At 40.8% G+C, this 26,040-nt stretch overlaps 1 protein-coding gene across 13 annotated transcripts in view; it reads right to left on the bottom strand.

Annotated features, from left to right (window-relative positions):
- The window catches only part of plekha7b (pleckstrin homology domain containing, family A member 7b), a 71,852-nt gene extending 49,680 nt beyond the window's left edge, over positions 1-22,172 (bottom strand). For 10 of the 13 annotated variants that reach the window (XM_046032681.1, XM_046032685.1, XM_046032684.1 and 7 more), the window contains exons 1-3: positions 22,031-22,172; positions 21,848-21,924; positions 21,679-21,736 (exon numbers count right to left, since the gene is read on the bottom strand). In XM_046032681.1, coding sequence (XP_045888637.1) covers positions 21,679-21,736; positions 21,848-21,924; positions 22,031-22,113 — 218 coding nt within the window. In that variant the 5' untranslated portion in view covers positions 22,114-22,172. Of the gene's footprint in view, positions 1-1,658; positions 1,921-3,518; positions 3,643-21,678; positions 21,737-21,847; positions 21,925-22,030 lie in introns of those variants that run through there. The other 3 variants (XM_046032688.1, XM_046032689.1, XM_046032691.1) reach the window with 3 other exon arrangements.
- Positions 22,173-26,040: the final 3,868 nt, after the last annotated feature.

Below are 26,040 nucleotides of genomic sequence, written 5' to 3'. Positions count from 1 at the left end.
GGTTAAGGAGAGATCTCCTTCCTCTGATACTGTCTCCCCTCCATGGGTATTCCATCCCTTGCACTAATTTTAGGTGTGTAATTTTTCAGACTGAAGTGGCCCAGCCATTTAAAGCGGCACAAAGATATGACCTTGATATCAGCTAAACATTTAAGTGAAGCACTGTGTCTTTCGGCTACTTTTCACCCTGCGGTCGAGAGATGAAATGGAAAGGATGAGCTGGGCTGGGTGTGAGCGGGCTGTACTCAAAATGACTGGAAACACCAAATCAGTTGTTGGCCAGCACCCTGAGTAGAACCACACCAAGCTAAACTCAACCATTAGATAATCTATTTACAGACCACCACGCAAGACTGGACAAACCCAGTCTTTAAAGTTAGTTGAAAATGAGCTAGGTTATATATGTAGCTACTGTATATATCCTGACATGAAAATAATATCGATTCAAAGCTGACCCAAACAGTCAACCAGCTTCTATGCTGCTTGTATTAAAATTTTGCAGCCTTACTGCCTGTGGCTGAGAGCACAGCAGGAGGGCTGACCGATGAGGGAGCACATGCAGGAATGATAAATAGGCTAAGTAACCTTATTGCTGTGGCTGACATCGAGACCCTGACAGAATGATAATAAGCTTGAAATTTTTTGCATGGGTCTATGAATGGTTTCCATGTCACGTCCTAATTAAGAATGACAGAATGAACCAAAGAATTGCTTAGCTGTTAAACTGTAGGTTTATATACCTGTAAATATGACCATAGGTGTATTGGTGAATCCCTGGATTTCATTCCATGATAATGTATAGGAGACCAGCAGCATACATGTTCAGTTCACTCTGATGCTGATGGGTGAAATGTCTATATCTATGCTAACATAACACTTTGGCTAGAGAGCTCATGGTGGTGTTACTTGAGTGCAAACAACATACAACTTCAGCAAAAAGAAAACTTAATAGTCCACAAGTGCATGGTAAAGTGTAATATATGCAGTGGATGTGACACTGCATGTGTGAGTCTATATACACAATATCTCTGTGTGTCTGTCTGTGTGTGTCTGGGCACTAACAGCAGCTGTGCCAATCATTGAAAAGAAAACTCATGTAAACAAGTGCATTCCTTTGAGGAGTGTATCTCTGGCATACGGAAAGGTGGGGAGGACTGCATCAAACCTCCACTACAGTCTAACATATGGAAGCATCCCACATTAACCATGTACATAGAACAGCATCATAATCAGCCTGAGTTATCACAGTTCTGCTGACATCAACACAGCAGTCAGTGACCTGTGATCATGAGGCATTGCAGTGAGCATCTCTCTCTCTTTCTTCCTCTCTGTGTCCTTATTCCTGTATAGGCTGCTCCATTAGACATTACATATATCATTACACATGATATATTTGCACTCCCCAAAGGCAATTCAAAGGTTTGTAAAAGCAAAAAAGCCAGCTGCCTTCTATGCCAACACAACGGACGATAGACACTTCTCAGCATACATGTAAATTCTCCTGCCTGCACATATACTTTTTACAAACACTTAACAACATGATATCTGAAGCACTTTATCTCCTGCAGCTGCTGAAAAGCCTTAGCAGACAAACTCCTGAGTAGCTACGTAGCAACACAATCCCACATATGCGTTGGGAGAGGGGCTGGGATACACACCTGTGAGTCGCACGATTCCCTGGCTGCCTCTTGTAAGGGACGTGTAAGGTTGACTGTCCTGGTTGGCCCAACATGTTAGCTGCAGATCTGTGATTCGTTGTGCTGTGCGCTGCTCTTCTCAGTGGTGCCTGTGTGTGTGTGTACTCCTCTCAGCTGGTAGTGCTGCTACTGCTGACGTCCTCTGCTGTGCACCGAGGCGTCGATTCATTCATTCAAAACATCGTCTTTCCCGCTACGGCTGTGTTGGGCTGCTGAGGTGGAGCTAAAAATACATGCAATCACTGAACTGTCCCCTGTCTCCGAGAGCATTAGGCTTGTGATGGGTATTATTAAAACCAGCCAACCTCACGGGTACATCATGTAAGAGGCCCCAGAGCACCTAGAAAAACTACAGGTACCATGCATTAGCCATAACCCATATATATATCAAATTCTCTTCTCTCACATTCCCTTCCTGTGGTGGTACTGTTTTTCACCTCACCTCTCCCCTGCCCTCTTCTAATGTATGCGGTCCTCAGCAGAGCTTTGCCGTCAGAGCACTTGCCTAAACTGGACGCCCTCTCTGCTCCATTCCCTCTGCAGTAATGCAGGCAATATACAGCATGCAGAGTGAGCAAGAGGCTAGGTGGGAATGAGGAGCGCAAAGGCAGAATTATGGTAGTGAGTAAGGAAAAAAAGAGAAAGGGATGAGGAAGTGATTTGCAAAAACTAATTTTATGTTTCCACTACACACTGCTTTCTGGGACAACAGCGTCCAACAACAACAAAATTGCACCAAAAAATTGCTTACTTTTATATCATTTTACTATGCAGGATGACTGTAAGCAAGTTAAACAGGAAATGCTGATCAGATGATGAGTGGAAAGTGTGAGACACTGGGCCCTGACCTATCAGCTGACTGATGACTATGCTATGATCATGGGGGGGTGAAAAATGTTTTCTGCACCAGCTGAGTCAAGTCTCACATTAACCCACCCTCTTCCCACACACACTCACACACACAAAGGAAAGCAGGTGATGCATCCAGCTGATGTTGCCCTCATCCCCTGAGTTTCATCCTCTGCTGCTCTTTCTCATCCATCTATCCCCCTTCACATCTCATTAGCATACCCCAGGAGTCGAAGGCACTCGCACTGCAAGTAAATACCTCTTCAACCCTGTGGATATGATACCACCCTAGTAGACCTCTGGGTCTAACCACCACCAATGATTATTTGAATTGTGCATATCTCTCTACAGTAGGGTATCAAGAACTGGTTGGAACTGTTACCAATTTCCAAGAATCGTTGTTTTGTTAAGACACATGCATTTCGATCCTGCTTATCGGTTCCTAACTTTTTGCATATTATAGTGAGCATTTTACAGTTCATAAAAGTTGACCTTATCTGCAAAGACCTGCTACGCGGACCTAACGTCACGTCATCTGTTACGCAGTATGTCAAAAAAGCTAGCGAGATGAGAGTACTTCGGTTCTGAGACGATCACTCTGCAGCACAACGAGTACTTTGACTTTTGATATGTTTTTTATTTATTTTCATTTAATTTCAAGTACATGTTTCTGTTAACACTTGCCTAATTTTACTTACATAAGACATTGAATGCAGGACTGTTACTTGCAACAGAGTAGTTTAATAATGTGGTACCGCTACCACTGCCCACAGCCAATACATTGACCCTCAATAAACTGTATGGCTAATACTGACATGGACAAGTAATCTCAATGGATAGTGACTTAAATATAGAAATGTGCTTTATATTTTAGGATCACAAAGCAATGAAACGTTTTAATACTAATAATAAAAGGGCGTACACACATAATGAACAGTATTTAAAAAAGAGAGGGGCGCCCCGGTAGCTCACCTGGTAGAGTGTGTTCCACAAATCAAGGCTGAGGCCTTACTGCAGCAGTCTAGGTTTGAATCCGGCCGGGGCCTTTGCTGCATGTCATCCCCTCTCTCTTCCCTGTCTTTCCTGTCTCTCTCTACTATCACAATCAAATAAAGCAGAAATGCCAAAAAAAATATGTTTACAAAGAACAAAGTGAGCAGATTTTTTAATAGTTTTTAAGAGATGAAACTGAACTGGATAGCCTTCAGCTTTAGCTTCATCATAATCCCAGTGTGTCTCTGATAGCTACAGAGTCCTCTCAATAATATATGTTGCTACATACATACTCACCAGTTGGTGATTAGAGGTGCAAAGTAGTCCAGTTTTAAAGTCTCATATGTCCAAATCTGTCCTGATCCTGAAGACGACTAATAAGGAGTCCCTTTTTGTTCTTGTAACGTGTGGTAACTGAGCCTGTTTTAACTGTGTGCACTGTGCTAGGTGGGTGTGCTAGACAGGGCACAAAGAGCGGTGTCAGAGTATAACTGCTGTTTCAGCCCTCTCTCTTTACTCTCGATCACTCAGTAACACTGCCAGCACTTACAGTATGTAGCTCTATTTAGCCTCTCCAGGGAGGAATAAAATAATAACATTCAATTGTTCATTCACTATACAGAAGATGAAGAAGGAGGAAAGGGGAAGGGCCCGACCTGCTAAGAAACTCCAAAGCCACCACTCTTCCTGGTGACCACAGATGAGCAGTATTCACCTCACTGTGTTGTCCAGTCAATGTAACGTGCTGACCTTGGTCTCTGACTGCAACCAGAGCCTTCCTTTTCACCCCGCGTCCCCTAGATCAGATCCCAGTCAGCCAGAGGGAGAGGGATAGTGTATGGTAGGGCAGACTAATAGCTGAGTGGCTGGCTCAGGCTGCTGCAGTGCTGGTTCAATAATCCACAGACAGACACACAGATAAGAGCAGAGGGCTGGATGAGGGTGGTTTAGGTCAATACAGACAGAAAAAAAAAAAAAACAACATTGGCCAGGGTCAACATTCATACCTCACTCTATCACTTACTTCCACTGTTGTCCTCCTGTCTGTTGTATAGCAAAATTATGCTATAACAGCACTGTATCAATCCCAGCCTGTTGTGTTAGCAAATCAGAAACCCACAAACCCAGAAAAAAAGGCTTTTTAAATATACCAGAGGTGTTAAGTTGATTAAGGCTAAAATTACACAGTGGGACAGGAAATATCGTTGAGGATTTAATACAGAACTGATACAACATTTTAGTCAAATACAGGAAAAGGGCAATATGACTGAGAAATGATTAATTAATCATTGTATGATTGGAAGGTAAGACATCTTTAACTCAAGCCTGAGTTAAACTCAGTTAAGTTAAAATCCTGCATAATAAGAAAGTCTTGACTATCAAAAAAACTTCATGCATTACATGTCTTGATAACGACAATAAGACTGAAACAAATGTAATATTGCATCTAACTTTCAAAGAGACAAAGACTCAACATCAGTATCTAGTGGCTACCCACAGAACAGCACTTCAACATACAGTCCCCTCCAAAAGTATTGGATCGGTAAGGCAAATTCCTTTGTTTTTGTTGTTCACTGAAGACTTTTGGGTTGAAGATCAAAAGATGAGTAGGAGACAAGAGTTCAGAATTTCAGTTTTTATTTCCTGGTATTCACATCTAGATGTGTTAAAACAACTTAGGACACATCACCGTTTGTGTTTGACCACAGCATTCTTAGGTGAGCAAAAGTAATGGAACAAATAATCTTAAAGTAATAACATTTAATATTTGGTGGCATAACCCTTGCTTGCAATAACTGCCTCAAGCCTGCGACCCAGCAGACTATTCCAGGCTTTTACCGCAGCTTCTTTCAGTTCTTGTTTATTTTGGGGCATTTCTCCCTTCAGTCTCCTCTTGAGGTGAAAAGCATGCTCTATTGGGTTAAGGTCAGGTGATTGACTTGGCCAGTCTAAAACCTTCTTTTTTCCCCTGATGAAGTCCTTTGTTTTGGTGGCAGTGTGCTTTGGGTCATTGTCCTGCTGCATGATAAACTTCCTCCCGATTAGTTTCAATGCATTTCTCCGTAAATTGGCAGACAAAAATGGTTCTGATCATTTCTGAATTCATTCTGCTGCTACCATCATCAGTTACATCATCAATAAATATTAATGAGCCTGTTCCAGAAGCAGCCATGCACGCCCAAGCCATGACATTACCTCCACCATGCTTCACAGATGAGCTTGTATGCTTCGGATCATAAGCAGTTCCTTTCTTTCTTCACACTTTGGCCTTTCCATCACTTTGGTAGAGATTAATCTTGGTCTCATCAGTCCATTGTGTTCAAGAACTTTTGCGGCTCATCTCTGTACTTCTTTGCAAATGAGTCTTCTTCTGGATTGTGATACCTTCACCCCTGCAATGTGGAGGTCGTTGGTGATGTCACTTACTGATGTTTTGGGGGTTTTCTTCACAGCTCTCACGATATTTCCGTCATAAACTACTGTTGTTTTCCTTGGCCAACCTGTTCGACGTCTGTTGCTCAGTACACCAGTAGTTTCTTTCTTTTTTTGGACATTCCAAATTGTTGTGCTTGCTATGCCCAGTGTTTGTCCAATGGCTCTGGTCAAATTTCTTTCTTTTCTCAGCTTGACAATGGCTTGCTTTTCTCCCATAGACAGCTCTCTGGTATTCATGTTGGTTTATCCTCTTTACCAGGAAATTCAGTCTTTATAGCTTTGAACCAAGGATGAAAACTTAGACTAGTCTAGCTATTTAATGTTTGAACAATCAACCTAAAAGGCAACACCTGGGCAACAAGAAACATCTGTCAGCCACATGTTCCAATAGTTTTGCTCACTTGAAAAATGGGTGGGTTCAAACAAAGGGTGGTATGTCCTGAGTTGTTTAACACATCTAGATGTGAATACCAGGAAATGAAAGCTGAAATTCTGAACTCTTGTCTCATGCTCATCTTTTGATCCTAAACCCAAATGTCTTCAGTGAACAAAAAGAACAAAGGAATTTGCCTTACCGTTACAATACTTTTGGAGGGGACTGTTCATGCACATGCTCCATCTGGTCTCAAGGATGCACTGACAGAGGGCAGTTGTTACAGTGATTTGAAAACTTCCAAACATAACTAACACTACATCTTTGCTGCACAGATTAGAGACAACGGATGGTTGGAGGTGAAGACTGATCACATAGTAAATGAAAGAATAGTAAAAGGGAGAATCAATCAGCAAATGAATAACGTATTAGCCTTGCATCTCTGCACCAAAAGCAAAATAAATTGGATTGGTTTGTGAGAACTTGCACAGATGTGTGGTCAATGTGTTCAATAAATGCTGCAGTGAATGAAATTGCCCTAACTGCCAGATCTGCTCTCTGCATTGGCCAGATGGGCCTTTTCATTTATCTTTTTCAGGCTCAATATTTCAGTAATGAGAACAGCAATATTTAGTCAAGTAATCCACAATGAGAAACATAAGCTTATTGAAGGGTTAGGTTATTCAGGTATAGGTTATTCAATATACTGTACCTTTAGGAATATAGAATAAGACACTACAAAGAACCTTCATTGCTACAAATCCTATGATCAGTCAATAAATGTCAGATTAAGTAGATCTGTACAGATCTTCAAGGTGCTACTTAGAAAAAAAGTTGTGACTACAGAGAAGAAGTTGTTGGCCACCTTGGAGTCGTGCTTCTGGCCACCTGCTGAATTTAAGTCCAATATTCACTCTCTGTAGCTATTTTGGTCCTTACAAACTCCTGAGGAAAATACTCTTCTCTTTAGCTGCTTAATGCGCCACTATGTTTACCAGTTAGTCGCTAACTTTCTCTGTCTGCCTTTTGGTGCTGGGCAGGTGGTGTACAGTGGGTTTATCAGAGCTTGTTTGCTGAAAACAGCTGCCTATTAAAGGTGGAATCAACACTGAAGAAAGTGGTGAAATTAAATCAAAACAGTACTACCAATATAATGACCTGAAAAATAAAGCAGAGAAGATTGCAGCATTGAGTTATATTAATAAACCTATAGACAATATCTCTGGTGAAAGCAGAATTTTAACTTTTACCAGATTCACTGAACCAAACTGTTTTTTTATCTAAATGCAAATGTACTATGCTTGCAGAAAATCAATGCCGTTACACTACCGTGTACTTGATTTTCTATTGGTGATGTGAGTTTCTCACGTTTAAATTACCTATTTTATTGTTCAGCAATTTTTAACCAAACACTGGAATCACATGGAAAAAATAAAAATGGAAACTTCAAGAAAAAAGCTAAGTCTCAGATACGCTCTCTAGAAAGACTTTTTTTATACAACATCTCCCACCTTTGTGGCTGCTAAGTAATCACCTCTCTTCTCACCCGTGTGGTGAGATGAGAACAGTGTGGGACCTGCTTCCCTCTGCAGTGGCTCCCGTCACACTCAGCCTCTGACAGAATGCGGCAGAAAGAATTGTCATCTGAATTTAATCAGAGGGAGGGTATACAAACTCTTTCTTTCCTCCAGACCGGCAGGTGAAATTACTCAGGTGCAGACTAGAGCTTCCCTCTTTAACAACATGAAAAGAATGATAGATGACAAAGAGAAACGTTTTATATGTATATAATTTGATTTTTGTCAGCTGTTTATTGCATGCCAGTTCCATTTACTTTGCCTGTACATTACCATAGCATGTTACAGATATCCAGATCGTAGTATGTATAAAAACAGGTATTTCTTTTACACAAAGCTGAATTTCACAGTGATTATAGCATTAAACCAGTGTTACCTTGTCTCAATCTGCTTCTCTTCCTTCTCCAAACTGGAGGGTTCCAGCCCAGCAACCACCTCTGTTTCATGATCAGCCAAGTCAGTCCCCTGGCCAAGGGGCAAGCAACTGCAACAGCAGGTCCCCATCCCGGCTCGGGCATCTCCCCAGCCCTGTTTCTGCTCTGACTCCTGCTCCAGCTCTGACTGGTAAACTTGCTCAAGCTGTCTGGACAGTGAATGACTCATTCTAGATAATGTATATCATCACACAGAGCACACCTCAGCTCTTAATGTATTCATTCATTGCAGGCTCCCGGTTAAATATTGCAAGTCCAAACAAGGCCTGATGGAAAGCTTCTTTTCTATTCTGCAGCACAAACATCCACTGTCCCAGACTCTCAATGTGCTCTTTGTTTTTATCATCTTTATTCAGTCTGCTGCTTTAAGCTCCAACTCTATTTGTAGGCCCCGGCAGTACTGTACAGTATGCATTGTTCAACTGCCTTGTAATAAGTCACCATGGACATGATATTGACAAGATAGCTCTGTTTGTAAAACGCTCGAGCCTCAAGTGAAAGTTCAGGCCGCCTCACAAGCAAGGAGAGGAGAAAGATTCACAAACATAACAGCTGGACATGATTTAAACATGACACAAGGATCTACTAATAATGACAAATGGTCAACATAAATCACACCACAAGATTGAAAGGACTCGCTACCTCACCAACAGCCCAACTGCAATTCCTTGGCCATGAATCCTAATATCAATTTCAGTATCCCTGCTAAAGTGTTAGCATGTGCACTGTTGCCATCTTCACAGGATTAATGATTCATGCTTCAATGTAAGGCTGTTTGTCTATGTGTGTCTGTTATAAGGGAATGAAGTGTTTGTAATGTTCCATGGAGTTTCTCCGCTATTTTTATGGTGTTGGAAATAGCACTACATCATGTTGCTATTCTCTTGACCTTGAAATAGCCTGTTCACTCAGTATTTTCATTCGCTGCACAGCACACATAGTGCAATAATGGAAAGAGAAGTGCAACAAGCTGGGAGTTAAATTAAAATGAGGCAGCGCATGGTAAGGAGCCGGTATTTCGTCAAAAGGTAGGATTGCGATGCTGCAAAAAATGTAACCATGGACCATATGTTTTCAGATCATCACTCATTTCATCAGCAAGTACAAATAAAATGCACAATGATAAGCCTCAATTGTAGAATAATGCCGATAAGAAAGAACCATGCCATGGTATAGGAGAATAGTATTTTTTAGGCCCCTATCATAGTAATAATGTCCTTGAAGTCAAATTTCTTTATCTCCATCTTTCAAAGATAAGACAGGAATAATCTGATCCATCAGGATTTTGCCTGTCAAGAATGACACAATGATTTCAGAGTATCTATTTTCAGCTGAAGGTCAGTGTCTCAACAAACAGCTTGAGGGATGGTAGAAAAAGAGAGATATGAAACTCAGAAGTGTCTGCAAGGTTGTTTCCTGTTGTCCCCACGTTTGTGTTATGTTTGTGCCCCCCATCCCCATTTCTGCCCACCTGTCCGGCCCGGTGACAAATAAATACATAACTAAATAAATAATAAAGAAGACAAATGAGTATATTTAAAACTGTCTTGTTAAAGCAAAATCTTTATGGCACAACAGAGTATCCAGCTCCTCATACTGTATACCAGACTGCTGGGCGGGACAGGTTTAAAGAAAAACAAAAGAAGAAGAAGAAGTGTCTGCAAAAGTGACATATTTGAGCCAAATGTCTGAACAATAGTGATTAAAATTATGGAGGGAAAAAAAGGAACATTTATCTAATGATGATGATCAGTGTCTTAGACTTGCCATTATTCAAACTACAGACCCTACACCCGCAAATGTGTCATGTCATGTGAAGTGACATTTAAATATATCTGTGTGTCCCATAATATCATTCCTTGTACCATGAACTAAGTACATTTCCAATTAAGAAAATGGCAAAAAGGACAAAATGAAACTAAATGACCTTGTTACTCAACAAATATACAAATATATTTGTAAGATTACTGATACAAAGTTCAATGGGCAAGTGCATAAATTAGTGTACAAGTTGGTAGCTGACATAGCCCTTTCAACTTTTAACTATCTGCTCACACAAGCAAATACACAAAAAAATAATCAAAGCACAATGGTTGCTGCTTTGACTGTTAACATGTTTATCTTGTCAAGGATGTCTGTTGTCAACAGAAACATGTCAGACAAAAACAAATTAAAGAGGCTTTATGAAGATTCTACAGCCCAAGAGCAGATTCAGTAACGCCAGCATGTATCAATAAAGCTCATGTTACAAAGTAAGTTAAAAGATAATTATTTACCCTAGCAATGCTTTAGAAAACAGCTGTGGTGCATAAAGGTGCATAAACTACCCTGAGAGTGATGTTATCAGAGTCTGACAACACAGCGCTTTAAGAAATACGGTTCCTACAGTAGGACCTCACTTTAGTTGTACTTACTGTACTCTGTGGAGGCCTATAGAGGTAGTTCAACAATCACAGCTTGTTTCTCACAATAACCAGGCACAACAAATAAACTGGGAAAGTGTAAAAGAGAGTCACCTTACTTAGACTGTCATCATGAGCAGAGTTGAGCCCAAGTATAAGACCTATAAATATGTAATTAATATGTGCTCAATGGAGCACACATATAGTAGGAAAGCTGTGGGTGTTATGGGATCTTGTTAAGTGACACATCTGTTCCCATTGGATGAACCCGATGACAAACACAATTTCATCCAACCTTCTTTTCTTTAATATCCAAGCACTGTTTCAGTCACCTCAGCTTTGCTAAAAAAAAAACCCACAACCAACAACAACAAAACCACCAACAATTTCTGTTGTTTTATGTTTTTTTATTAACATTTTTACTGTTTCTATTTGCTTTGATTGTATGTTTGTTTCTTCTGTTGCCTTTGCTATTTATGGATTTTTATTTTATTGTTATTGTTATTCTGATCTTGTTTTGTTAAGCACTTTGAACTGCATACTTGCATGAAATGTGCTAAGAAAATAAAGTTATTTAAAAGAAAATTCTATTATTATTATTACTTGTACTGATCCTTCTGCTGTCAGTGATGTGTTTGCAAGGCCACTTTGCATGGCACTCGACAAAGATTTCCAAACAATGTCCCTTAATGTCCACGGTCATTTGAGCAAACATGATCATTACTTAGCAGACCTAACAGTCACTGTCATCGACTACAATGCTCAATGGAATTTTAGACTAATGTCAGTGAATTATGTTGTTATACATTCTGAGGATATAGTTTGAGGTCCCATATTCTGAGCATTGACCATTTCTGAAGGGTTTGCTAGTGATTTTCTGGACTGTCTTCCTGCCTGATCCCAAAGGAGGACCAGTTGGGAAAACACTTTACAAGTGATGGTAAAGCTCATCCTAAATCCGCTGTGGTAAAGTTGTCACAAAGAGAATAAACCTGCACAAAGAAACACATTAGAAGTTTTACCTCACTTTAAAAGTTTCAAAGTCAATGTCCAGCATCAAAGCTACAAAGGAGCATCAAAGCAGACAAAATGTTCCCAAATAGCCCAAGTTAAATACTTTTTTAAGTATTTGAGGAATTCTGACATAAATTTTTTTTTCATGTTAACTTAATCTAAATATGGAGGGGAAAAGGTCATTTGAAGTACACTGGGGCTCATTTATTCCCTCTCTTTTTTGGCAGTGATGTTTTGAACTCAGCAATGAGATATGGATTTGCTGTGTTAGCAGAAAACAAGCTTCATTAAGACAGCCTTCAGATAAGGGCCTGTAGGTTTTATAAACTTCTTTTTTATGCCTTGCTTCAAAACTCCCAAAACACCTGATGGCTAATCAACTCAATACTGTCCTGTTAACTAATAGTCATCAAGTAAAAAAAATGCAAGCACAACCTAAAAGCACAACAAGCAGCAGGAGAATGGTAAAATAAAACACTCCTAAAAATCAGTGATGTTGATGGCGTTATCACATCTGACGAGTAGCCTACATAAAGTTGAGACAGAAGGTGAGTAAGCCTTTTTTGGTGTGAAATCAATGTGAGTTTTATATCAAACAGTTCTTTCTGGACTGTCCACAGTATTGTAAGCCCACTGAACAATGTGAACTGTGTCCTCAACAGGACACCATTGTGCCTCAGTGGGGTCATTATTTCCCCCAGGAGCTATAGAATTGCACATTTCCTATGCTCAGTGAGTGCCAGTGATGTGGTGAAGAGTAAACCTAGAAGAACTCAGTTTGCCCAGCTTTTACTTGGGAATCATTTAACACAATGTATTATGAAGATATATAAATATGACATAAATTAATCATACAGTTACATACAGTTAGTAAAATAATCACATTGGTTCTTACTCTTTTGTTTACCACCAACTGTACTGTTACTGATCTGATCTAATGTTTGAAATATCTTACATTCTTTTCAATTGTTCTTCCAGCCATGCCATCTGTTACAAATAGTTCTGTTTAACCATTTGAGGGATGCATTAAAGGGATAATTCGGGTTTTTTGAAGTGGGGTTGTATAAGTTACTTATCCATAGTCAGTGTATTACCTGCAGTGCTGCATATAATTCAGGTAATACACTGACTTTGATAGGTACCTCATATTGCCCCACCTCAAAACACCCAAACTATCCCTTTAAGGTTTATGACAGTACTATTTTAACTTGAAAAAGAAGCTTAACTTAGTTGTACTTTGCTAGCTTTGGGTATCGTCCGATGGGAGTACCGATCCGATACCAGTGTGAATTTAATAAGCTGTGAGGAAGAGACTGGGAATCATTCTTTTATGTGTAAGGCACCATCAGGCTTGATCAAGCGTGAAATACCTCCAAACTTCTAACCCTTTGTTTGTAGCTCTCTCTGTTGGGGTCTACAGGCTCACTGCTGGCACATCACATAGTACGCATGTAATTGTATGGAACAGATCTACCCCCTTGTCACCAATACCCGATCCAGGTATTTCAGTCAGTATAACGATACCGATATCCGATATCAGTGTCGGAACTGTGCATTCTAATAATACAGTATGCTGTACACATCCTATTGCCACGTCTTCTTCGGCTGTGCAATTCTTTTCTAAAATGAATATGCATCCATTACACAAGTTTACCTCAACACATAGTCCTGTTTCATCTGTGGCAGATCCTCTGCAGGGTTTGAAACAGGATGATTTTGGAAGATGATTTTCAAATTGGGTCACTTCCTTGGAGATTTGCCAAGTATGACAGCCAAAGACTCTATTTCAATCTACTGCCACAGATGACAACAGACCTCGCCCTTTAGTTTTGACCATCTCCTCTTCCAGTTTGCACAGTTCAGTCTGATGTTAACGTCAGTGTATTAAGAGTACTGTAACTAAAGTGAACTTAAACTAAACATCAAAGGTACATAATATAAACTAAGTTTTATCATATATAAATCCTTCTTTGTTCGACTTAAGACAATGAAAAAATCATCAGCCCTCACACTGTTTAAAAAATAAACCACTACACAGATTAACAGGTCCACAGACCACAGGCTGTCCTAGAATAGCAACGTCTAAACAAGCCTTCCTTTGTAATCCACCTCGGAAAAATACCATTATCAACACACAACCAAATCTAGTGACTATTGTCATGGCAGCACCATGCAGACTTAGGTCCTACTTGAGTTTGTATAGTTCCTGGACAGCTATGAGATGAGACGAGAAGACGAATGGGCAGAAATGATTTCTATCGAAGAACCTACTTAATTTGTTTCTAAAAATCTGACTGTGCACTTCATGAGAGCTTCTCATAAAGTCTGATGTTTAAGTGCACCCTGGAGCAGAAAAATAAACTCACCTAAACTCAGAGCTAATGGGGGTTGCCCCTGTAGTATTAATGGGAATTTTAAAATGATGAGTTGCAGCCAGTTGTAAACTAAACCTTGTGATGATTTTAATGTTCTGAAATAGGGCCACAATCCAAGCTGTCCAGTCCCTTTCCAATTTATTTAATGTGATTTTATGAATGAATCCCACTGAGCTGAAGCCACTTCACTGTCAGTGTTTGAGTTTTGCCAGTTAACATTAAAAACCAAAGCACAGATATTCCTGGAAAGAAAGCTGTTTCTAACCTTTAATCTGCTGAGCCGACTCATGTCTTTAACAACAAAGTAGTAATCAATTAACCAGGCCTGTGGATCCACTCCTACCTTAATTAGCTGAATGCTAGAGTTAAAAACCAGGTGAGCTTGACAAAAGTGATGCTTCCTTTAATTAACTGGAATTATCAAGGTCAATAAATCTAATAAACCACCAAAGACAAACTTCTCCGCGATGAGAAAATGACAGTACTCAGTCATCAGAGAATATTAAAATGAGTCATACACCAATCAGCTATTTCTCAAAGTAATTATCTATTATAGTCCTACTGTTTCAGGAATTAAAAAATACCAATCAAGTTGTCATATTGCAGTTGAATCAATGCTGTGTTTTAACAACAGCTTTTTAGTTCTGCAACAATCTTTATCTTTATATACATTCATACCTGGGGTGGCTTTAGACTTCAATACTGTGATCATTATAATAGCAGTATCTCAATATCACTATGTTACAGTTCACTGTCAATTATATACATAGTCAAAGTAAGTGGCATGATACAAGATAAAATGTATGTTCACTTGGAATGAAACTGATAATTATGAACCAAGATATCTCTATATTAGCATATTAAATCATAAATAAAGATAATCACCCAGCGGTTTAACCCACTCTGACAAACATATAATGATTTGTCTTTCTTTGACACATCAACAGAACACTGAAGATATTAACTATGCTCACATAGACACACACATACAGGCGCACACAACACACACACCACACACAAGGATACAAAACACACTGCACACACTAGCCTACACCACATCCCTTAGTTGAATGATGACCACACTTAAGCTCACCTCTTGGAATGTATGTGGAGTTGGTTCAAGGGAAAAGAGATTAAAAATTTTCAACCATCTAAATAATCTGCAAGCAGACATTGTCTCTCATTTATCCAAGACAAAAGATAAACTAAACTCACCACAGTTTCCTCACTCGTACTCAGCCTGTTATTACTCAAAACAAAGGGATGTCACCATTATGATAAATAGAAAAACACACTTCAATCATAATACCTCTACTATAGATACAGAGGGTCGATTTATTATTGTTAACATTTCGATTCAAAATAGGCCTACTCATATATGCATTGCTAATATCTATGGCCCAAATGTTGACGACCCCTCCTTTTATCAAGCTTTCTTCAACTCACTCTCTGCTCACTCAGACACAGCTGTTATAATAGGAGAGGACTTCAACCTGGTATGTAATCCAGCAGTTGACATGCTCAGTATGGCAGGCAGTCACCGTATTTGGAAATCAACAGACACCCTTAAACAATCCATGAGCGATTTAGACGTACTTACTACCCACTCTTAGAGAATATACCTTCTTTTCACCGGTCTACCACTCATATTCTCGCCTTGACTATTTTTTGGTTAGCAGCTCAATTATGGCATTTCCTACACTTAGATTCACCCTATCACTATCAGTGATCATGAATCGGTTTCTGTCACTCTTACTAAAAAAAAAGTCACACAGCCAACTAGAAGTTGGAGACTTATTTCAAAAAGGAGTGGGCAATATATATGGAAACTAATGACCTGCCAGGAACTTTGCATGTCTTCTTTGGGAGGCAGCAAAAGCAGTCATGAGAGGTAAAATAATCTCCTATTCATCATACAAAAAAAAGAAAGAGAGATCTCGTGAATTAGAGGTAGAACAAAAACTAAAAACATTAGAAACTGCCCTTGCTGCCTCCCCACAGGAACACAATTTCAGTTGCAAAGACTACGCTTGGAGAACTTTGAACATGGCAATAAATCCAGCAGATTCTTAGCCAACCAAGTGAAATTGAATAAAGAAAAAATAACAATTTCCTCCTTAAAGGACTCAGCTGGGAATCTGACTCATAACCCAGACAAAATCAACAATGCATTTAGAGATTATTATAAAAACTTATATACATCACAAATTGATGCATCTAGCTCTAACATCGATGCATTTCTGAACAATATAGATTTGCCAAGGTTAGATGATGAACAGATCAGGGCTCTGGATTCACCTGGTTCAAAGGCTTAACTCCAGGAAGCTCTCTTACATATGTCGAATAATAAAGCCCCTGGGCCAGACGATTTTCCAGCTGAATTCTACAAGGAATTCTGGGAAATACTTGCGCCCACATTCTATAGGATGGTTATGCAAATTAAGGGTACTTGCATGTTGCCTCCAACAATTAACTCTGCTAATATCAGCCTGCTCCTTAAACCAGACAAAGAACCCACACTCCTGTCCAGTTATCGCCCAATATCACTTATTAACGCAGATCTTAAAATCATCTGCAAAACCCTACCAAGAAGGCTAGAGAAGGTCACTCCTGGTATAATACACTCCGACCAAACAGGATTTATTAAGGGCAGGCACTCCACCAACAATACACGCAGGCTACTTAATGTAATAGACTATGCCACTATTCACAACCTGGAAACTACAGTTGTTTATTTAGATGCAGAGAAAGCATTTGACAGAGTAAATTGGACACTTTACATAAATTTGGATTTGGAAACTCTTTCATAGATTGGATTAAAATCTTATACAGTTCCCCAAGAGCTTCTGTCAGGACAAACGATCATACTTCTCCATGCTTTAGTCGTCAGAGGGGTACCAGGCAGGTTACCCACTCTCTCCCTCGTTATTTGCCATTTTCATAGAACCACTATCAGACAAAATAATAATATTAAAGGAGTTAAAACAGAAAATATACACCACAAGATAAGCCTTATGCAGATGATGTATTACTTTTCCTCCTAAACTCACAAACTTCTCTTTCTGAGACAATCACACTTATAGATAAATTCTCATCCATCTCAGACTACTCCATTAACTGGAGTAAATACATAGTTTTACCTGTAATGTGTGATTTCCAGAGTATATCTACCACACCGCTAAAGTCTGGGAATATTAAATATCTGGGTGTCAATATTTCCTCCAGGCTGTCAGAACTGACATGGCTAAACTACATGCCTTTACTTAAATCAATAGAGGATGACCTTGTACGATGTAATAATGGACTTAGATCTACCTCCAATGATAACAGGACTTTCTTAAACTCTCCCCTCCAAAACTGTTATCAAAAGTATACATGTTACTGTTAAAAACAGACAGTTCAATCTCTCTCCCATTCTTAAAGTGGGAGACAGATCTATCCATTAGTGGGGGTTGAAGGAGTTGGGGGATTCTCATTGGCCTCGTGTCCTGCCACAGGAGCCCCGGGGTTGGTGACCACCTTGCCTGGCCTGGGGTGGGTCAGGGGGGCGTGGCTCCCCTGGCGTGGGGGCCCGCTCTGGACCTGGGGGTCTGGGGACTCAGGCTTCTGGCTTTTGCTCATTTCTGAGTGGGTGGTGTGTCCCTGGGCCTGGGAGCCCATTGTCTTCTCTCCACACCTGGGCCCTCCTCTGCAGGGGTGGGGCTCCCGCTGCTTCCCCCTGCCGGCTCTCTCACAGGGGGGGCATTTGGGAGTCCCTGGGGCACATGGCTGGTGTTGTCAGGGTAGGTTTTGGCCCTCTTCCTTGGGTGTGGTTGAGTGGGGGGGCTGGGTTCGGGGGAGGTTCGGGGGCTGCTGGCTCTGCCTGCACTCTGGGGGGGGATGCCTCCGGCTGGGCTGGGGGACTGTCGGCCTGGTTCTCCCGTGTTATCGCTCCCTGGCGGCGGGGAGCTTGCCGGCACGGATTTCTGCTGTTCTCCCTCGGGGCAGGGCGCAGCTCTCCCCGGGACATGCGGTCTAGGGTCCTTTGCGCTTTGGGGGGTCACAAGGTTGGCTATTGGGGGTGGCGGGTCGATCCAGTTGCAGTTTGGAGGGCTGCGGTGGGATTGTTGGGCAATTGTCGATGCATCTTGATGCATTGGGTTTTTTTGTTTGTTTTTTTTCTTCCCTATGCAGGGTCTCTGGATGGCTGCTGGGCATTTGGTTTGTGCATTGGAGTCCGGGGGAGGCATTTCCTCGTTGGCTTGGAGGGACCAGTTTGCGTCCCTGGTTTGCTTCGTTGGCCTCAGATCCATGCTTCCCCATTTCTCTGTCGGCCAGTTGTCGGACCCCACTGCAGTCTGAAGTATAAAGTTAGTTTTCGGGATGTGCAGTGTTGGTGCGGGGCGGGGCTGCGCTCCGGTTTATTCTGGACCTGTGCCTGGAGTTCTCGGCCTTTGACAGGTGGGTGGGTTGGTGGTGACATGCAGCTGAGCTAGTTGATTTTGCTTCGTTGCTGGTTTGGCTGGTGTCGCGCAGTGGCCTGGGGACGTGCTGTGCATGGGGGATGTTGGCTGGCGTGGCCGGCATTCATTTTTCCGGCGGTTGGGGGGACGGCGTACTTTTATTGGCGGTTCCCCGTTGGCCTGCACGGCGCGTTTGCTGCTGGGCTGGGACTTGCTGCTGGTGTTTTTCTCCGCTGGATTTTGCCATCGTGTTCTGCGCCTGGCTCACTCTTGTTTGCCCGGGCTCGCACGTGTGATACACGGGGGGCTGCCGGGCATTGGGTGTTGCCGTGCTCGTGCAGTGTGGGGGTTGGGCTCGTCACTAGTGCATCGATGTTGATGATTACGTGACGTTTTGGCTGTTCGGTCCACGGCGGTGGGGTGCTGGGTGGGGGGGGAGCACTGGTCTATGTTGTGTGCGTGCCGCAGTCGGTCTGGGCGCTGCTCTTCCGCGGGTTACGCCTTTTGTGTTCCGTCGGCATTACGTTGTCAATTGGCATTTGGATGGTCATTTTTTTGGGGTCGTCTGTTGTTTGGACCAGGGTCTTCCGCGTTTGCATCACGATGTATCTGGGAGTCATATATATATATATTTTTTTTTTTCTCCCACCCCTATTGGCTATTAGGGTTCTTGCCTGCCTGTTGCTGGGGTCGGTGCGGCATGGTCGTGGCTTCCCACTCTCACTAAGAACTACATTCTTTAACAGGCTTATGACACATTCACCCACACGCACACAGACACACACAGTCTCACACATAGACACAAACAAATTTAGGTTGTCCCTGGTAGAATTATTCTTGATGCTTTTTTTTCAGTTACTTATTTAAATTAATTTTTATCATTCCAGCTTTCATGGCTGTGCTGTGTTGCTTATTTATTTTGAGTGACTGTTTCTTGTTTTCATTTTTCTCTTAGTTGTCTTACTATGTCAGCTGTTTATTGCTGCTATTCAGCTGGTTGTCTTTTATTATTATTATTGTTTGTTTGTTTGTTTGTGTTTGTTTGTTTTTGTTTTTCTCCGCCCCAAGCCCCCCTCCCGTTCTATTGCAGGTTTTGTTGCTTTCTGCAATTGGTGTTTCCCTCTGCTATTCCCTGTTGTCCCCACCCTCCATCCTCCTTCTCTTGCAGGTGTTGTCCTTTCTCTATGTTGTCTGTTTGTACGATGTTTGTGCCACCCCATACCCATGTCTGCCCCCCTGTCCGGCCCAGTGACAAATCAATACATAATTAAATAAATAATAAAACAGACAAAGGAGTATATTAATTTATACTCTCTTGTTAAAGTTAAATATGTCTGGCACACTATGGTATCCAGCTCATCATACTCTATACTTTTTATATTTATATAAAAAAACATAAATAAAAACTATGCTCAAGATAAGCTGAATGGTACAAGAGAACAGTCTTGGCGCATTCCTGTCCACTGTTTGACTCCAAGAAATTAGCCCTGAAAAACAAAGAAGTAAGCTGGGAGCAAGAGCAAAAACAGGATCCTTCCACTGAGCTAACTGGGCAACAAGTAGTCGACTGATTTAACAGCCTTGACATTTAGGCTACCGTATATCACACAACTTCACTGTTGCATTGTTCTCACTTCTTACAGAGGAAAAAGTGCGTGAACGAGGGAAACACAACAACCGCCTTTATTCTACACACAGTATAGGTGTCTGCAACAACAAATTTGTTAGCTGAAACCATTTTATGTGTCTTTTTTAAAGCCCACATCTTTGGACGCCTTTTGAAGTGGCTCCTGAATGCGTGGCCAGCCATTGGTTTGGTCTTTTAAAACTATGATAATATCTCTTTTATTACACTGTTTTCTATTATTATATATTATTTCTGAGTGCAGGTATTGCTGTAATGAACAAAAAATGTCTGTATTGTTAATTCAGTGCTATAAACTGGTATCGTTGAGCAAAGACCTCCAAAAACTATCAACCTCACAGCTATAGGGATATAAAACATCTCCATACAGGCTTTCTATCTAGAACAAATGGGGCGAACTAAAATGGCCAGGACAGGACTTTGGGTAGAGAACTACAAAACCTTAAATAAGCTCCAGTTGGAGAAGTCATTGTAATTCACTGTGATCCAGTGCCCATGATGAATTTGTATCCACTATGTTTTATCATTGGCGTTCTCTGTGTCATTGTTAGTTTTGATCTGATTGCGTGATTTGCATGATTTGCTGTTGGATCTTGTCTCCTGGTTTCTTTCACAGTAACCATCTGATATACACTGACAGCCACAGAACAGAATTCACACAAAAAAAGCCATGGTTTAAAACAATGCATACGGAAATGCAAATGTAATGCATATAATCCTTGTGTTATCTAGCTGAACATAATAGATGTGTCGGTGTGGTACTAATGGAATGGTGCCTTTCACTGATTATAAACCTCATTCCTGAACATTTTAATATCTGAAGGACATGTGAAAATCTGACACAAAACAACAACAACAACTTCACACTGCGGTCCATGACTTTGGAAATCCTGTCCTCTCTGCTTCAAAAACGCCATCATACCATACATCTCTGTCACCACATGGTCACACCTCTCTCCTGCAACCAGTATCTCTATCACACACTCTCTCACACTGCCACACACACTACTGTACACCTAATGGAGAGAGTAGAGGTCCTGCATGGAGGATGTGAGGAGAATTTTAATAGCCTTCTTCCTGTCCTGCCAGGCACCGCCACTTTCCATTCACAATGCAGGCAGAGGTAATTAGTTTTACCTATCCGATGGAACCCCTGTGTGTTAATCCATATGCTGGTGTCTTTACGTGTCATTCGTCATGTGCATGCTGATGAAATGCTGTGTTTACAGTGCATAATTTTTCACCTAGTTTGAGTAGCAGCGTTTGACTGCAACTGCTCAGACATGTTACAAAACGTGACAGAACCGCACAGTGACAGAAAGGGGAATGAAAAAGAGTAGGAAAGCATTTTACACGCTACACTTTAAAACGCAACAACCAGCTAATGGGATCACATTTTACACGGTCAAACAATGCAACTCAACGCTCATGAGCCACTCACTTGATGAAGTAGCTGGCTCCTTCGTCCGTGAAGCCCTCTTCCCATCCTCTTGGCAAATCTATAACACGAACAAAAATACATTGAACGACCCGCCACAGACAGAAAACACATTGCAGCAGAAGGAAAAAGTCCCCTCGGTATCCTACAAATCAGATAATTTGCCACGTACCTGACCGTATCATGTGTCCCGAGTTAACAGGTTCACCAGTGCGTGGATGTAGCCAAGTAGTGCTATGAGTTTTGTCACTGCAAGAGAGACACCTGTTACTGAACGATAATAAAACAACAAAAATCCTTCGTATTAATAATTCCTCGTAGAGAAACAAGCGCCGAGTAGTAAAACCCCGCTCACTTAATAAAGAAGACCCGGCCATCTCTGCAAACTCCATACGACCAGTGGTCAGGTAGGGTGTCCCGTCCGAGAGGTGCCGCCATGATCTCTCGTCTCCGGCTCGCCTTGTCCCCCCCGTCTCCCTCTCCGCAGACTTTTCCAGGGAGCCCAGAAAACACCACCGCTAGGGCTGCATAGTTTTTTTTAAAGGGGAAGAATACCAAATTCAGACCACTTTCACGACTCTTTAAAATGTAATTTGAGCTAACGAAAAGGGGCTAACCGGTTATCACAAGTAGTCTGTTAGATGATTAAAACAAAGCTCAGACCTCTTCAATTTAATAATAAATAAAGCCCACAACGGAGAAAAGGTGTAGGCCCTAGGGTGTAGTTGAAGTGTATTGGATTAAAGTTGGAATTTATGACTGGGGCATTTTAGTGCAATGATTGGCACAATACATAAAACAAAAATGTTGATGTAGCAATCCTAAAAGTAATTCTAGTATTTTCCACATGAAAAAAATGTTAAGTCCTATAAGGGATATTAAATGATTAGGCCTACAACCTAACTAAATTAAACCAACATGCTTATTTTTTTCTTCTGGAAATGTAATGAGGGTGATGAGAGAAAGGGGCAACAGATAAAACAAGGAACCCAGCATTCTCACAGAAGTGTTTTTTTGTCCCAGGCTTATATAAGTCAGGTTGGCAGCCATGTATGAGAGAACTATGAAATTAAGAGTATGAGTGTGTTTTAGTTTCCAACCAGCTTTCAGTCCTTTATAGTTGGGAATGTTTGAAATGTTTGAAAGCAGCATCATCTGAATCACTCACAGGAGGAATTGTTGCACAGGAAAAGAGTAAACGTTTGTCTACAACAAGGATAAAGTCACAAAACAAAACATTTTCAAGCTCAAGGTATGATTGTGGTGAGGAGGCGTGTCTACATTTGAACCCAGGTGAACTTAAGGTGGAGCTGTGTAAATCAACTTTGTCCCCTGTTAAAATAACATCCGAAGTAGTCTTTAAAGCAGATTTAATAAAGTCTGTAGTTTAGACTTGTAGAAACTTAAACACAATTTATAGGCTACATAAATAACAAAAATGAAACATTGCAGTATACCCTGATGTAGTTTTCTGAAAGTTTACAATGCACAGAATGTTTCAAGTGTTTAAAGTTATCTATTGATTCAGATATCTTGCCTTTGTGCATTTATTGTACTGCAGCGCTATAGGTCTATGATTTGTCTTTTCCCCTCTACTACAGTATGATAGAATTACCCACAACTTTTATGTGCAGGGTTACTATTGCTATTAAAGATCTTTGTGTGTGGGACGCACGCATTTTTAAATTATGATGATACAAATAAATAAAGCATTTAAGTGCTACAAGGTCTCTGTAAAACTGCCTGTGTGTGTGTGTGTGTGTGTGTGTGTGTGTGCGCGTGTGTGAGTGGAGCATCCCTGCATGTGTGAATGAACAAATGCCCATGGATAAATTGTACTAGAAGCTTTAGATGAAGTTTGTCTGGCTCACATCACCTTCACTGCAGTCACACCTTGAGGACAGAGAACCTTCCTGACCAAGAGACATTACAATAATGCTTACACTGCATCAAACAGACCTGCCCAATTTGCCAATGCTGCCCATAAATTTCACTTGGTCTATGTGAGGGCAGGAAATGTTCAAAGTCACAGTAGTGTTGGCACAGGAGTTATTTTGCTCAACAGCGAGCATCAACAGACAAGCAGCAGTGATTCACGTCATCATGCCATGCTCTCTTGTATTATCATTAATGCAAGAGAGCATGGAACACATGGAACATTATGTGCTTTTACAGGGAAGGAGCAAATGTAGTCCAATAAAGTTGTCAAATGATCATAGAAAGACATGCAGAAATACACAAGAGTTTCTTGTGTTTCCTCTGAGGTGTAGTTTACAGTAATTTTTATGTGTCCTTTGTGAAAGGAAATACTACTGTATGGGGTGTATACCACTGAGCAGAGAACAAACATCTGTCAACATTATAAATATTTGATCTGTGATTCCCTTTTGGGGATTCTTTGTTCAAACATTCTCCAGTGGTTTAAGGCACTCTGCCTCAAAGACGGTGAGAGATAAAACACTGCCTCTAAGAAACCATTATTGTACAGCTGCTGTGCAGAAACCAATTCACTGTAAACCTTCTAAATTCTTATCTGCTTGACAGAAAAGTCAAAGACTAAAAGGATTATCCCTGCTATAATATGTTTCCAACCTTATATGTAGGGTCTCTGTTCATATAGGAGACATAAAGAGAAATGTACAATTAAGTATATGTGATTTAGAGACGGATGACAAATTAAATGGTCAAAGTGAAGAAATAAGTGTGGAAACAACAAATGTACATGTGTCCATACAGAACACAAGGGGGTAGTGAATAGTTTGATTACTTTTAAAAATATGGGAATCATTTGCTTTGGCCTTTATAATCATCAGATCTAATCCCAGTTGACACAGTGTTAGACGATGCGGTCTGACACCACACCAAGACACCTGGCCTGCATGTTTGTATTTCCTTTAATTTCATACTCATCTACCTCAAAGAAACAAACCAAAATGTGTGAAGAATAAAATGCATTATTACATCTGTCACAATATGAGAACGGCGCCACCCAATTGCAACAGATTTGAAGAAGAAAAGTGAAGAAATGCTGCATTTGGGGGAATGAGTGTTTTCTGCATTGCAAGGTCAAGCAGAGATCTGCAAACGGGATGAAAAGTATTTGGATTAATCAATAATACCACTGTATTATTGATACTGCTGTCCTTAAATTTAGCATCAATTGGTGCACATTTATCTTGTTGTGCATTCTGCAGCCAATCTGCAAAATGAAGTACAGTGTAGCTGAAATGTATACTGCAGTGTAATCATCTGGTATCCCCATTCAATTTTCTGTTCTTTGACCTTGCTGTGATTTATCATCATCCCCACTACGCACACATCCACTTATACATACTAATTTACGCACAAATACACACATAGTTGATGCGCAGTCCAGTGCAGCTCTGCAGTGTGGTCTCCGCTGCTGCTTCCCATCCTCTCCGCTGCCAGAGGCTCACAATGCAGCAAGGTGACTCAATGTTATTGTCTTCTCCTCAGAGAGTCTCCTCCTGCTGAATCACAGCTTACTAAAGGTGCTGAGCAGAAAATGTAATAAAGATTATCTTGTTGTCTTCTGACTTTCAGCTCTTCCACTTAGAATAGTTTGGGTCCTAATCTATCTGGCAGGTTCTCACATAGGAAATCAATAATATCTTTTCGGAAATGCATTGTTCAAATTATCCCTTAATCTGAGCAGGGTAAGGTCTTTAAATGAATGTGTGGAGGTGCCTTAATAATTAACTACTCCACAGTATAGAGTAATATTTAGACAGTAGTCTCCTGTTCATTATGCAACACATATAATCATCATATAGTTGTTGAGTGAAAAGAAGTGCTGATCTTCCTCATTTGCTCAAGCTTTCTTTCACTTTCTATGTTAGTTATGATCTAAGACAATGATTAATTGCATTCCAGCTCATTGAACTATTACACTGACACCTACAGGGCATGGATGTTATATTTAGTCATAAGCCAACTGATCCAGATAAAAATTAGATTCATTGTCTTGCTGTACCTGCCAAGGCTCATATATAGTCTTTTGGGATTTGTAGTCCTGCACCCACAGTTCCAGTACGAAGCAAATGTTTTTACAACTCCTGGGCAGCAAATTTATGCCCGCTGTCCAAGCTGGTCCAAGCAGCTGTTAAAACAAGAGGGAATCTGATTTGAGCATGGTTTAAATCTTTTTAAAATCTAATAAATAAGTTCTAGATGGTTTTAATCATGCACTCATTATCTCCTGTTTCTTCCAACATATTTGAGCAGTTAAACTAACATGGAATTCCTGTTATACATATATACAGTATGTCATATATACAGTATGAATTCCTTATAGCTTATCTAAAGTGCTTTACAACGTACCTCTGATTCACCCTTCACACACAG

The sequence above is a fragment of the Micropterus dolomieu genome, linkage group LG20, assembly GCF_021292245.1.
Source record: "Micropterus dolomieu isolate WLL.071019.BEF.003 ecotype Adirondacks linkage group LG20, ASM2129224v1, whole genome shotgun sequence".
Classification (NCBI taxonomy): domain Eukaryota; kingdom Metazoa; phylum Chordata; class Actinopteri; order Centrarchiformes; family Centrarchidae; genus Micropterus; species Micropterus dolomieu.
This window is presented reverse-complemented; position numbering and strand designations above follow the sequence as displayed.